The 14,401-nt window shown below is 39.2% G+C and overlaps 2 protein-coding genes across 2 annotated transcripts in view; both read right to left on the bottom strand.

The window, feature by feature from the left end:
• Window positions 1–1,848: 1,848 nt before the first annotated feature.
• insl3 (insulin-like 3 (Leydig cell)) lies at window positions 1,849–3,088 on the bottom strand. Its single transcript, XM_046052154.1, has 2 exons — window positions 2,789–3,088; window positions 1,849–2,374 (listed from the first exon to the last, which is right to left on the bottom strand). Exons 1-2 carry the CDS (start codon window positions 2,979–2,981, stop codon window positions 2,172–2,174), a joined length of 396 nt encoding a protein of 131 aa, XP_045908110.1. The 5' UTR covers window positions 2,982–3,088; the 3' UTR covers window positions 1,849–2,171.
• Window positions 3,089–7,920: 4,832 nt separating this feature from the next.
• si:rp71-39b20.4 (potassium voltage-gated channel subfamily V member 2) overlaps window positions 7,921–14,401 on the bottom strand; it is a 7,433-nt gene continuing 952 nt past the window's right edge. Inside the window, exons 3-6 of the mRNA XM_046052421.1 lie at window positions 13,548–13,917; window positions 12,795–13,428; window positions 12,071–12,196; window positions 7,921–9,396 (exon numbers count right to left, since the gene is read on the bottom strand). Of these exons, the coding sequence (XP_045908377.1) occupies window positions 9,079–9,396; window positions 12,071–12,196; window positions 12,795–13,428; window positions 13,548–13,917 (1,448 nt within the window). The 3' untranslated portion in view covers window positions 7,921–9,078. The remainder of the gene's footprint in view (window positions 9,397–12,070; window positions 12,197–12,794; window positions 13,429–13,547; window positions 13,918–14,401) is intronic.

Here is a 14,401-nt window from a genome sequence, read left to right as displayed (position 1 = left end):
CCTCGTCAGCCACCTCCTCTGCCTGCCACACCTGCAAGCAATCAACTCCGTCCCTGCCAGTATTTCAACCCCGGTTCTCCACACAATCTCCGCTTGATCGTCGTTGCTCCTGACCTGGTGCCACGGTTTGCCTAAAGCCTTTTGATCTTGCCACATCTCTGTTTTCCCTGTTACTAACCCTGTCTGCCTTTCCCCAGGTCCACTCATCTCCGTCCTCTGTCGAGTCAGCTGGGCTTGCCTACTTGCCCTCTCCTCCCGGGCGTCTTCCACTGTGCCCTCTCGGTTCCCCCTTGTGCCTCACAGTCAGCCTGCCACCACACTCCTCCACCAACCCCCCCGGTCACTTCTCCCGTGCATCCTCTCTTCCTCGGCCCCCGGTGCCTCCCAGTTCCCTCCCAGCCTCCTCGGTACTACCTGCTCCTCGGCCCCCGGTGCTCCTCACCTCCACTTCCTCAACCCCTTTTTCCCTCAATAAATCCTCTTTCACCTGAGTGTTGCTTTTGGATCCTCTGTCCAACTCGCACAACAAGAATCAAGTCCATGGCCAGAAGCACAAGAAGCCAACTGTTATATTATCAGTGCTGTACACTCTAGCCGTAGTTAAAAACCTTACAAACATATCTGCTTACAACTTGATCTAAATTTAAAAATTAATCTTCGGGTTTTTGTCTGATAACGCAGCAAATAAAGCCAATTACACAAAAACCAATTGTACTTACAACGCAATCCATCCCTCCCCAAAATAAAACCAATTAACCAATCAGTCACTGTAGGCTGATTTCATTTGCTATTAAGAGCCATTTAGTGAAGGCTGCAGTATAGAGTGGCAGATAATCAGCACCACATTTGATTATCCATTGAGAGAATTATACACTCCTCAGTGCAAGGAACTGAGACCATTTCTGTTATTATGGAGCTGAATGGCTCAATCACCATCAGAGAGAGCACCAGTGTTGTAAACTGAGCTCAAACAGTCGCATAACTTGAGTGTGGGTCTTACAGCTTATGAATGTGTGTGTGCATGTGCTTCATTTTGTCTGTACTTGAAAATGTAATGTAGTTTAATTGACCCATTTGCAATTTCAAAGTTGATTACTCTGCAGGTAGAATTATTTTAATTAGCATCGGAAGAACACAGTGTTACTTAGTGTTGATTTTTAAGACAGTTGTTTGAAAGTGTTGGCTGGTGTGTTGCAGGATAGTTTATCTATTTATTGTACCAGTGTTGCTAAACTGTGAAATTAACTGATAACAGATGAATTACAATTAACACTGGCACAATGTTAATATCTATTGTAGGGTTTTTGCATGTTTAACCTAAATGTGCAGCAGTTATGGCCCGTCATCTCTTGAAAAACAGACTTCAGTCTCTTCTCTAACCATCCAACCAAATAAAGATGGAGTTTAAAGTGTGATTTTAAACTTCCTATTATGACACATCGTTTGGAACAGTAAAAAGACAGAAGTTACTGAAATTATTAAAGGGGCACACCACCAATTTTCATGATGTTTCTTGACCAGAACACATCATCAATACACCTGGAAAGGGGGTGGGGGCTGACATTGATGAACAATTCAATGTCTTATTTTGCTTTGCCTTCTTTAAAAACCTGTGCAGTGGACAGGACAGTCTTGAGAACATCTGAACTCTTGCAAGCTTCTCAACTTGGTGGAGGCCCGATTTTAAATTTACTTCAAAAACATCTCTTTGATGTAGTTATTATGAGGAAATTGGGTTGCAATATTGTGACTTTGCAGTAATAGTTTTATTTTGCATTTAATTAATGAAATAGAGAAACACGTCACAAAAAGCTGAGGAATTGTGGATAACAAATAAACCTTCATAAATAATCATCAAAAGCTTTATTGCAGCATAGTTTCAGGGTTGCAAATGCAATACAAACTTTTTCTACAATAATACAGACAGAATAAATTAAAGTAATACAAAATAAAACTTGTGTACATTATGATTTTATCATTTGTCCTGCAGTATAGCATAGTGAATCACTTTTTAAATATGATCGATTATCTATAGTCACTGATTGAATCTTTGTTTGCCAGAATGCTAAATCATTGGAAATATAGCAATGATCCTTCAGGATCAGGCAACTTGGTAATGGCCCCTTTGGCACAGATTTTAAGACAACATTTTATCATTTGGCAAGCTATATCTAGCAAAACTGGATCAACTCTTTTATACTGCATCCTTTCTCGCAGCAAATGTCAGATATTTTTCCAGCAGCTCGTCTAATCCGAGATGTCTGAGAGTACCAGTGAGGAGCCAAGGAGAAGACATCCTTCTTCCCGTCAGACTCTGGAGCAGTGTGGACCGTCTCTGTAGCCAGGTGCTCTTCTGTGGAGGCGTCCTGTTCCCCTGTGCAGAGGAGGTGGACAGACATCTGGGATTTAGCCAGAAACTTGGAAATGTGTAGCTTTGTGCTGGATACTTCTTGGGAAACTCCAAAGGGAAGAAATAGCCCAACATCAGAGCTGACTCGGTGATACAAGGGTATGCAGTTAACAAACAGTGCAGCAATAAAGGCAAACACAACCTTAACTTTCTTAACTTCGTCTACGTGTAGCACCTTACCACCATAGCAAATTCCTCGTATGTGTAAAATTGGCAATAAAGCTCTTCCTCATTCTGATTCTTAATATACAGTATAGACTTTTTGAAAAACATGAATGTCAATTGATCACTGAGAAATATGACTTTGTGTTTAGTCATTTTTTATTATCATTAATGCATGTGCAATGCATGTTTCAAAATGTTACATAAAGTACTTACAGTGAGAAATGTATCGATGCTGCCCCAGTTCCACGTCCGGGATGCTTCTCCTTAGCCGAGAGTTACCACAGGATGAGACGGCCAGACGTATCAGCTCTCTCCCACACATCTTAATCCTCTCCTGGGTATGAACCACACACACTGCAGCCACCAGCACCACCATCAGAGACACCAAACACTTAGCAGCGGACATTGTATGATGTGTTACCGCTCCTTGGTTGGTCAGTGGAGAAAGGAATTGAATGGACAGAGAGATGAGAAGTGAGGTTGGGAGTGTGCAGAGTAATAAAGATGTGAGATTATGAGGTGAACTTGAAGGGGTTTATATAGTCAATGTGTGTTACCCGGAGCCGTGGTTTCAAAAATGCTGAGGCCACAGATTGTTCAGCCTTGGTGAAGGAAAAGCATGTCCTGATCTTGAGCTCAGCATGAGAGTGATGAGAAGTCTCCTCAAGGCTGAAACTCTCATTGAGATAAAAACTTGGCCTTACAGTGGTCTACAACTAGGCCTTAAAAATATTGTTCAGCCAGAAATGTTGCCAATTGTTTTGGCTATTGAGACTCACAAAACATCATACATGTCTTTAGAACCCAGCAGAGGTTTGAGTTTGGTTCTTTATTGAGAAAAGAACAAGTTAAAATGTAAAACAAAGCTGGATTGCAAGCAGTTCGGGTGCTAATAAACCCTGTGCTAATGGATCTGAATGTGGTTCTTAATTTCATGACGTCCCTAAACTCCTGTTTTGCTCACAGCATTTACGCATATTTGTTTGGAAATTGTCAGAATATCATAATTCATTATTACAGTGAAATGTTTTAATTAAATATGAGTTGCTTTAACACCTTATCTTGACACATCTTGAGGCATGGGAGCTAATTGGAACAGAGGGCAACTGGTGAAAAGATGTCAAGGATATTGACGCAACTATTCACATGGTCACCCCAGGCCATTTTGTAGTGGCGTAATCATGCCAGAGATGACTGTTTCATATTTCCAGGACTGAATATGAAAGGCGCTCTAAAGTCTTAAATGTACTTCTGGCTATGCTTGGCATTTTAATCTCTAACGACAATGTCATTATATTGGTTTATTACACTCCGTTGCTATACAGCAATTTTCATGCCAGAATAGGATATTGAATTGAAAACACCAGTCTAACTAGTTTATTCTTTTTGCCTCACTGATTCTTAACCCTTGTTTGTTGTAAAATGCTTTAAAGTTGATTTTCTCTCCAGTTAGTACACTCAGATATTTATTTGTCACGTTGCAACAGGTTGTAATGTGAAATTGAGTTTGTAACTCCCTTCTGCTATGTAGCAGACAATATACAATAATATAAAATAAATATTAAAAATGGTAAACAGAAATAAACTATATTCAGTGGAGCGGTGCTGTGGATGAATTTGAGTTTAAAGGTCTGATCTTGGGGGGAAAAGCTGTTCTGCAGTCTGGTGGTGTGGCATCAGAAACTTCTATATCTCTTCCCAGAAGGCAGCAGGGTGAACAGGCTGTGGCTGGGTTGGATACTGTCCTTCAATATACTTTGGAATCTGCGTATGCAGCTGATGCTCGGGAGATGGGTACCAATGATCTTCTGAGCAGTTTTAATCACCCACTGCAGAGCCCTCCGGTCCTGGGCCATGCACATCCCGTGCCAGTTAGTGATGTTTCCAGTCAGGATGCTTTCTATTGCTCCTCTTGGCACGGGAATTTAGCCTTCTTAAGCTTCCTCAAAAAATAAAGTCTTAACGTCATTAATAACGTCTGTGCTTACTGTTTCCCAGTCTAAAGTGTTTTAATTGATAAAACATAAAGTTTAAAACTGCTCTAATTGATATTTCCATATAAAAAATGGATCTGAATGGAACTACTATGTGTAACATGGAAAAGGTCACTCATGGTGATGAACCAACAAAGAAAAATCAATCGACTCTGCTGCAGTTCCCCTCAGTTATACAGAGCATTTTAGCTTCCTTTTAGCTTTTTGTTTTCTGGTCAGCAACTTTACTGTTTTGGTTCAAATTCACAGCCCTCATCAGCCTTGTTTGCAACAACAGAAAGCAGGCCAGACATTTCCCTCAGGAGTTGGTGGAGACCAAAACAGAGCTAAAAGGAGAGTGAAAACTGAACTTTGATTCGACTTCAATTAATGTTGTGCCGTGTGGCCACTGGCTGTTTGAATACCACATGTTTACTCACACTTATAACTTTAAATCACTTATTACTAGAACTGGGCGATTAAAATTTCTAATCACGATTAATTGCATGATTTTCTGTGATTAATCCCATAGTTATGCGCAAAATTGAATAATGAATTCTAAAGTAGTGTATTGCACACTTTTAACTTAAATGTACTGTTTTAATACACAAAAGTGCAATAACATGTGGTTTGTAAACACTTTAAACAAATAAGTTTCTTTTTACCAACAGTATTCCCTTTACACAGTAGCAATAAAATATTTCTTGTAATCTCAACTTAAACATTAATAGAATCAAATCAAATATAAAACCAAAGTTATTTGCCACTGCCAGGGCATTACCTTTTATCTAGCTTGTTAAGACAAGTTAGAGTCCAGAGCAACGATCATAACATCATAACAGGCACCTTATGAGCAACAGGTTAACATATATAAATCTGTTTTCTTGTTTGTTTGTTTTCTGAACAGGTATCAGCAGAAACATTTTTATTTTATCAGGGAGCAGCAAACAGTTGAATTGAACTTTTTGTACGAGACATGGAGCACAAATCATTGGATGATCTGATCCTCGCTGTTTGTGAGTTTCCTAACGTAGGTCTGAGTAAAAGATTAGATATCAAATATTAGTTTTTATATGCAATTGTTTTAGTTGATGAGTTGTATCTGTTCCCCAACAATGTATCTGTGTATCTGTCTGCCCATCTGTCTTACTGACCTTTCCCTGATGATGATCTTGACTGCATCTATTCTTGTCCATTCAGTCCTTGTTGAGTCACATGAGACAGCCAGAATCTCTTAGTACTCTTGAGTTTTAATTGAAGCTGACGACACTATTGAACCACTGGCTTCTCTCCCATTACCTTGTCCCGTAAGACTATTACGTAGGCAGCACCTCAGCCAAATGAGATAAGTGTCTGTTAATAGACTTAGACATCAAGTTTCTTGTATTTAAAGGACACGTGGATGATTATGATAATGATAAATTGATAAATACAAGAGTACTATGAAGAAGATTTTTTTAATTGAGCAAAAAATGATTTTTCCACTTTTTAAGGGTATTGAGAACAAGTATATATTTTAATATATCATCAAATCTGTGTGTTACATGGTTTCCAGCCTGTGATTGTTTTGTTTGCATGGACAAAAAATTACACATTTTACAATATTTGCACATAGCAAAGCAATTTTTTTTTACAACCACTGAGTAATAAATAGATTTTCATATCTGAAAAAGGAATGAAATAACTAATAATGCCTGTAGAATTAAATATATCATGTATCAATGTGTCCTTCTTTAGTCACCCTTTGTTTGCACTTTTTAATGCATAACAGCTGTTAAATTGTTCAATGGATTTCACCAAGTGACTCACCAAACATAATGTAAACAGACATTGGAAACATCTGTCACTTTTGAACAAATTCTTATTCTTTAAGACGTTTTTTTGGACTTGCAGAAAACTCAAAACAAAAACAAAGAAGCATTAGTAATGTTATAACGATGATTCACCCTGATTAAATTAAGATACAACATACAGTACTGTCACTAATTATGTTTCATATGGATGAGGTCAAGGTCCAATACCTTATACGGATCTGTTGTTGTAAATCAGAGGTTTTTCATCAACACCTCATCAGTACAGCTGTAAAGGGTGTGGGGGCTGACATTGCTTATGAATAATTCAATATCTTATTTTGCTTTAAAATCCTTTCTTTTTGTTTAAAACCTGTGCCCTGGACAGGACAGTCCTGAGGACACCTGAACCCTCTGGTGTATGGAGAGCCGTTGCCCAGAACAGGAACAAGCTTAATGATCTTACCCAAAGAGCTAAACACAGCCAACAGCAAAATGCAAGGACAGTTTGACTACAGGACTAGGCAACGCTTGATCCTGATATCTACAGGCCAAGAACATGGAGTTTAATCTCTCACTGCCTACAAGGATCATGACAAAAACTGATATGTTGGATGGCCAATATTAACACCATTGCCCATGTGTAACTAGTAAACATGAATAATGGTTTACCTCAGTTTACTTAATTGAGGGATCTACAGCATAACTGACCTGATTGTGTGCACCTGATTTGATTTTCTGTACCACCAGAATAGCACAGGACATAATTGACTTTTCCCCTTGTCTGACCAGGGAGGAGGCGCAAACGCAAATCCCGGTAATCCTTGACAACAAAATTACTCTCATGCTCCTGATCACTACTGACACACCCACTGCTCTGCTTCTCCTCCCACTTAGGTACAGTCAAGAGCATGCTGAGTGACTAGAGTGTGCTTTGATAAGAATATCACTTTGCTGACTCATCAAGAACGGCACATGGGAGAGCTTTGCACCGGAGATGTTTTTTTCCTCAGGTGCACATAAAACCGAGAGGTTTTCAGTGCTTCAGTGCATGTATATTTGTATTTCCTTAGGCCATAAAAGTGGAAGACATTGACTACAGTTCACAATGAGATGAATCTGGTTGAGTTGTTAACAGTAGAACAAAACTGGGAAATGTAGGCTAATCTTGTATTATTTGAGTTTTCTGCATTTAGTCCTTCCTATTTTTCTTTTCTTCACCTTATTTATTGTTTCTATTTATATACTTTTTGGGGAGGGTGGTGCATTCTGTATGTGTTTTTATGTATGTTTATCATTTAAAAAAGCAATAAAAAAAACTAACAACAAAGTGGTTGGTGGCCAAACATTTTACCCAAGAAAATCATAGTTATACTGTCTTCTCTGCTGCGTATCAAGAACGTAAAGTAAAACACAACAGACCATTTAGTTGTCTTAAAATGTATTAATAACACTTCCAATGAAAACAGTTATTCAAAAGCATAATGCTCCCTTTAACGTGATTAAAGTATAACATTGTTTCATCAATAATGCTACTGCTTGACCTCTTGGTCTTAAACAGATAATAAATTGACCAGTGGGAGTGTTAAGCCCATTTGACTGAGGAGCAGGGGCGGACAGATAACAAATTTGATACAACTAATTTGTTTTGTTGATATAAGAATCATTAATTTAAAAACAAAAAACACAATCTGTAAATTTGCAGTGTAGGCCTATATTACATATTGTAATATGTAAATTCTGAAACTAATTTTCCTCCCCATGTTTGTGAATAAGTATTAAAGATATATTTTGTATTGCTTGGCAGTCTAACAAATAATATACGCCTTATAGGCTAGGCTATAATGCAAAAAATAATTTATGAGTAGCATCGTCTAGAAGAAATTATGATGATCAAATTTACATGTTTATTGTACCCATTTACAGTCGATGTTGATGACCAACTTTAGAGAAATTTTGCATAAACATTTAACTCTAAACATTTGTGCACTGAGTCTGACTAGTTAAACCTTGGAAATGGTCAAACCTGCAGCGGGACTCTAGCATTGAAACCCCAAGGTTAATAAACAACATTAGCTACTTCACAGCATGTCAGCATGACAACAGTTCACTATTCACTGCCTCTTTGCTGCTGTCATCAATATCACCTGCAGACTGCTTAAAAAAATTAATTATCTAAGCACATTATGCAGCGTCAGCCAGCAAAGCCTTTTTTTTTTTGTGGCGCACCTTCACTGCACCGCCGGCTTCGGGTTTTCTCTTTCTATCCATGTTTCGGCAAGGAGTGCTACTTGGCCTACTTTTAACCCTTTTAACGAGTGCTAGATGCTAACTGTCTGAGTGCTCAAAACTTTCATTGTCAGTTTTGATGGCACTGCTACCTGCTTTTATAGATTGCAACAGCCATGTTGCTGCAGCTGAACTATTGAATATCTGTATATTGGTCTACGCTATAACATTCCAGGTTTTGGGGGGAAATGGCTGGCCCTCGGCCCTCACAAGACTGGCCCACCAGTAAAATTCCCAAACTTCCCTGTGGCCAATCCACAACTGCTGAGGAGTCATCACTGTAAAGTTGAGGTTTAAAGCTTATCTCAACTTGCTGCTGCCTCCTTTTACTCCATTAAATTGTTTATCTTGAACCACATAGGCTCAGACTTGGAGGCAGGTGGGGTCTTTCCCTTACTAGACCCATGGGTGATAAGGCCATTTAAGGTTAGCAAGTTTGCAACTTAGCAACTCAATCCTCATTCTCATGGATACTTTGCCTTTCCCTGGGCCAATAGCGAATCTCATCTTCAGACTCCTCTGGCTGGGGTTCAAAGCAGCTGTCTAACTTGCGCCTCAGACGTTTCTTGAGCTGGAAGGTGCGCTCTGTGTTTGAAACACTGTATTCCTGTTCCTTCAGTTTGGCGTAGTAGTCAGAAAACTTGTTGAATAGAATGGAGATGGGCATGCCATTGAGAATGATGCCAAAAGAGATACAGCCAAATGCCACGCAGCGTCCAAGATAGGAGATAGGGACAACATCACCATAGCCCACAGTAGAGATGCTCACCTGTAGGATGAAAAGAGTAAAGTGAGCCAGAACAGGAACAAGCTTAATGATCTTACCCAAAGAGCTAAACACAGCCAACAGCAAAATGCAAGGACAGTTTGACTACAGGACTAGGCAACGCTTGATCCTGATATCTACAGGCCAAGAACATGGAGTTTAATCTCTCACTGCCTGCAAGGATCATGACAAAAACTGATATGTTGGATGGCCAATATTAGCACCATTGCTGAGCCTGTGCACATGCATGATCTGATAGGAAAGGGCACGCTATTCTCAAAACTCTTGTGCTGCTTTTCATAGTTTTAAATGTCTTTTATATTTAACATAAATAAATTTAAAGCATGGTGGGAAAGTGAAGTATTTGGATTTCCCTTATTTTGCTCCAAAGTGGTGGGGGGCTCATTCTCATGGTGCCTTTTACCCTGCTCCAAAGCGCTCCTATGCCATGGCATCATGAGTGTCCAATAACAAGTTGAGAATGAAGAGGATCAAATAAACCTCCAGGAATGCACTGCAACACTTTCCATCTCTGGAATGCAATCACTGTGTCTGGCCACAAACGAGACGCATTACACCGTATTGAAAGGGATTAGACACATATAAATTAACAGCTGCCACCAGACAAATAAAAACCAAATGTCACTAGATGAGAGTGAAAGAAACACAGAGAAGCAAGCTGATGATTTACAAGCACACCAGTACATTAAAATGTGAGGATGTTTTTACCATTACGCTGGACAATGCAACAAATTTCAGAGGAAATTAATCCTTTATCTTATTTCTTCCTGTAGTTTGCTATGTAAAATCAAGCTACAAGTAGAAACAAATAGCTAGTTAGCTATGTTATATAGGCATAGACATCGTCAATCGTAAAACTTCTCTGACACAATTCTATCAACTACAATAATAAAGGTAACTGCTATTTCATGCCATTTCTTTGGTAGTTTTTCAGATATAAATTCCAGATTACAGGACTCCAGTGTTTTGTCTACTCATCATTACTACTTTTGCCAATAAAAAGGAATAGTTTGACATTTTGGGAATTTATATTCCCTTATTCCCTTTCTTACAGAGAGTTAGAAGTATGAAGATAGGGCCAGCAGTTTAGCTTAGCTTAGCACAAACTGGAACTGAAACTGAGGTCCTTGTGCAGAAAGTACAAAATTATCAAGAATGAGCACACAATGTGGCACCCTTCAAATAATTTGTTGGCAGGGCAGTTTGGTGGCCCTCACCAGCCAGTCCTTCACATTTGTTTAGACCATGAACATAATTCTTATGACCCATTTTGACACAGCTCTGTTGCACATTTCCATCATTACAATAAAAAATGCTGTCTCATTTTTCCTGTTAGAGAAACTTAAATCAAAGGTGGTTTAACCAACCATTTATTCACAAAAAGAGATTTGTCTACAAATACGATCTCGTCATGGGTTCATTGCTTGATAGAGCCATCAAAATAGCACGGAACATGACTCTGCCATGCACTATTCACTTTTGTTTAGGTCTGAATAGACAGACAGCCAGAGGTGTCATTTACACTGGGGACGCTGTGGACATGTCCTCGCCACTTTTTGAAATGGCTGAGTTTGTCCCCATCACCTTTTTAAAAGCATTTGTTACAAATGTTCTAAAAATTAGCTTGCGACAAGATATGTTAAATGACAAATCTTGAGAAAGGTTTATTTGCATAATAGGAAAACACACAATTCAGTGTAAATATAGAAGAAACATATGTGCATTGTCCAAAAAAATAACTTGTGCTAAAAACAACAACAAGCTACTGATTACTGCATTATATTCCACAATATTTTTATACTTTTTTCACTTGCCTCTTGAATTTTTTTATGTCTGAATTTCAACCATAAATTGGTGCAGAAAATGTCTCCAGAATGCAGAAATTAAGTGTTTAATGTTAAAAATCTTCAGGGCGAGGATCACACTCATATATTTCAGCAATGAATATTTCCTCAAAATACTGTTAAAATATCTTCTCTTCTTGCTCTCATGAACCCAATAATGTGCATCGTCATGTCTTGTGAGCCAAGTGTATCATCACACCCTTAATCTGAGCCCTTACGTCCTAACCACTTTTCAACACAAAGTGACACCCTTGCAGAGACCACAATTCCAGGAAGGCCTAATTCTTGACAGCTGAAATGCACCACACTGCTTGATCATACTCACACCCCCTTACTGAGCTCCTCTATCTCTTCAGCAAAGTCAACAGTAACAGCTTAGTAAGGTTCATAACCAAACTAATTGATCCGGAAGAATCTTAGAGGCAGCATTAAGAGGGAGTTGAATCCTCTAAATGCTGTGTGCCGTTCCTTGTTTCATTAAAAGTGTCACCTGGTAACATATGTAGCCTCGTACAAGTAAAGTTTAACTTTGTTTGCACATTGGTTTGATTTTCTAAATCACTGTGATTTTCCATCCCGCTTTGATCCATTTTTGTTTGATTTGTGATGTTTATGTAAAGTCAAGGAAAATTGTGAGAAAAAATATAAAATATTTGGATCCAGCCAAGATCATGGCCAAGGTACCTAAATGGCATAGCCTACAGTAGAGTAAAAAAAACCCCCACAAAAATAGAGCCTAAATTCTAATGAAACAAACAAATTCCAAAACCAGAAATCTTACTGAACTGAAGGTTAAAGTTGATCTTACTCACCGCAGCCCACCACCAAGCATCTGGTATGCTGCTGAATGGTGTCCCAGGCTGATCCACCTCCACAGAGTGCATCAGAGCAGAGAAGGTGAAGATGCCCATGGCAATGAACAAAAACAGACAGCACACCTAAAAAATGAGAAAAGATTACATGTCAGCAATGCTCATTCACATTTGGAAATAATTTACATATCTATTAGGTCACATGACAATTTATTATTACTCACCTTGAATACCTACATATACACATTACCACGAAATGTACGTTGCTTTTCTTGCTATGCTATCTTGCATTAAACTTGAATTAATGGATTTGTTTGGCTCAACTCACTAATTAAAGTTCAATATCCACTCTGTTTTTAGCTCTGTTTAGGGAAATATCTGTCTCCCACTATGTTCACCAGCTAGTAGCTTACTCTGTCTGCAGTTTGGTGCTGAGCAAGGAGTGAAAAGTAGGTTTATGAGAGCTTTCTCATTGAAAACAGCTGCCTGCTGCAGCTGGAAAAGTGAGACTAAACCAAACCAGGTCAGTTTAGGGCCTGTAACCAAACAAGGAGCTGAAAGAAGCCAAAATGGGTTATACTTCTATGTGGGTTAATCAGTGACCACATTCATATACAATTAGTCGTGTGATCCATTGTTAAACATATTATAAAAGTTACATGTGCTCCATTGTTTTATTTGTGTATGCCCCCTCAATTAAAGATGTTTTGATATTCCTTCATACCTGCTCAGAGCACTGTCGGATGGTGAAACCAAATGCTCTCATGCCTGTAGAGTGACGGGCAAGCTTCAAGATACGGAAGATGCGCATCAACTTGACGACCTTCAGCACTTTGCTGACTTTACTGACCCTTGCCATGGTCTTCAAATCTTCCTTTGCACTGACGTCTTCTGAATCCATTACAAATGCCTCAAAAAGGATCTGGAGGAAGTAGGGCATAACAGCCACTACATCAACAAAATTGAGGGCACTCTTCAAAAAATGCTTGATGTTAGATGTGGTGAGTAACCGCAAAAAGTACTCCAAGGCGAAAAAAATAATGGAACTAATTTCTATCCACTCCATGTAGGTTCTGCCAGCAAGTTTGTACTCCCTGAGTTCCTTTACTGTATTCATTGTCATGGCAACAATAGAGATAAGCACAAAGAGACTGGAAAACACTGCAAAGGCTTTGGCTGACAGCGAGGAGTAAGGATTCTCCATCAAGTCCCAGAGGATCTTCCGAAAGCCTCCAAGAAACATCTTCTCGTAACCCTCTTCATCTTGGTGAGGCTTTATCTCATCGATCAGCTCCTGGTTGACCTTTAGTTGGTCTCTGATGTCATCCAGTTTCTCCTCAAACAGAATGCGGCAGCACCTGAGAAGAAGAAGTTATTATATTATTCATTTCTTATAGTTCTACGAGAGCTTTTCAAAAACCATGCTTGAAATACACAAGCTACACAACACATCTAGTATTAAATATGGACAGCACACCTTGGCGTGTCCTTCAGTCTCAACCCCCAGAATGACATCTCTTCCTCAAAACTAACAGGGCAGAGACTATCCATCACCCATAGGACATTACTACAATAAAAGTGGAAGATGTAGTGGAAAAACATGGGGTCCCTGTCAAAAAAGAACTCATCGTTCCGAACATTGTAATCATCACAGAGTGTCAGACGTTTCACAGGATCATCACAGAGTGCAAGGACTCCAATCCTGGTTTTAGGGTATCGGAGGACCAAATGCTTTGGGATGTGAAATAATTTTCCACCCACGTTGAGTTTGACAATGTTTGATTTCCTGTGGTTCGGTGCGTCTTTGCTCTGATCTTTTGTTGCACGTTTTTTGACATCAGGAGCGTCTAGGTTGTCCATAGATGTCCATGGTTTCACAGAGCTGTCCTGTGAGAAGGGGAATTCACACTCCTGTTCTTCAGTGCTTTGGGAAAAACTCTTATCCCGTTTTATGGTCGCAAAAAGACTGGAGCGACGCTTTTTCAGTAGGCCCACTTTGAACCTGGGCTTCATAACCTCCATTGTGACAGCTCCTTGGAAGACAAAAAACAAACAATAAGTTTGTATGAGTCAAATATGTAAAATCAAGTCAGTGAAAAACAATAACAACAGTATTCCACAAGATCTCCATTTAGGCTGAATATTGTCCCCTAAATGATGCTTTCAGGTAGAAATATATAGAAAGAGTCACCGTGCTTGTCTCTCAGGCGTGCAAGAAGATCAACTGCATGAGTTAGAGATTCAGCCTCTTTACTGATTCTCTAATCCTATTGCTGTTCTTTCTGTCCAAACGCAAGTTAAAAATACCATTCACAGGGATTAGTGTTGTGA

The sequence above is a fragment of the Micropterus dolomieu genome, linkage group LG06 (genome assembly GCF_021292245.1).
Source record: "Micropterus dolomieu isolate WLL.071019.BEF.003 ecotype Adirondacks linkage group LG06, ASM2129224v1, whole genome shotgun sequence".
In the NCBI taxonomy this organism is placed as follows: Eukaryota; Metazoa; Chordata; class Actinopteri; order Centrarchiformes; family Centrarchidae; genus Micropterus; species Micropterus dolomieu.
Note: the sequence above shows the minus strand (reverse complement) of the source record. Positions and strands in the feature narration are given on the sequence as shown.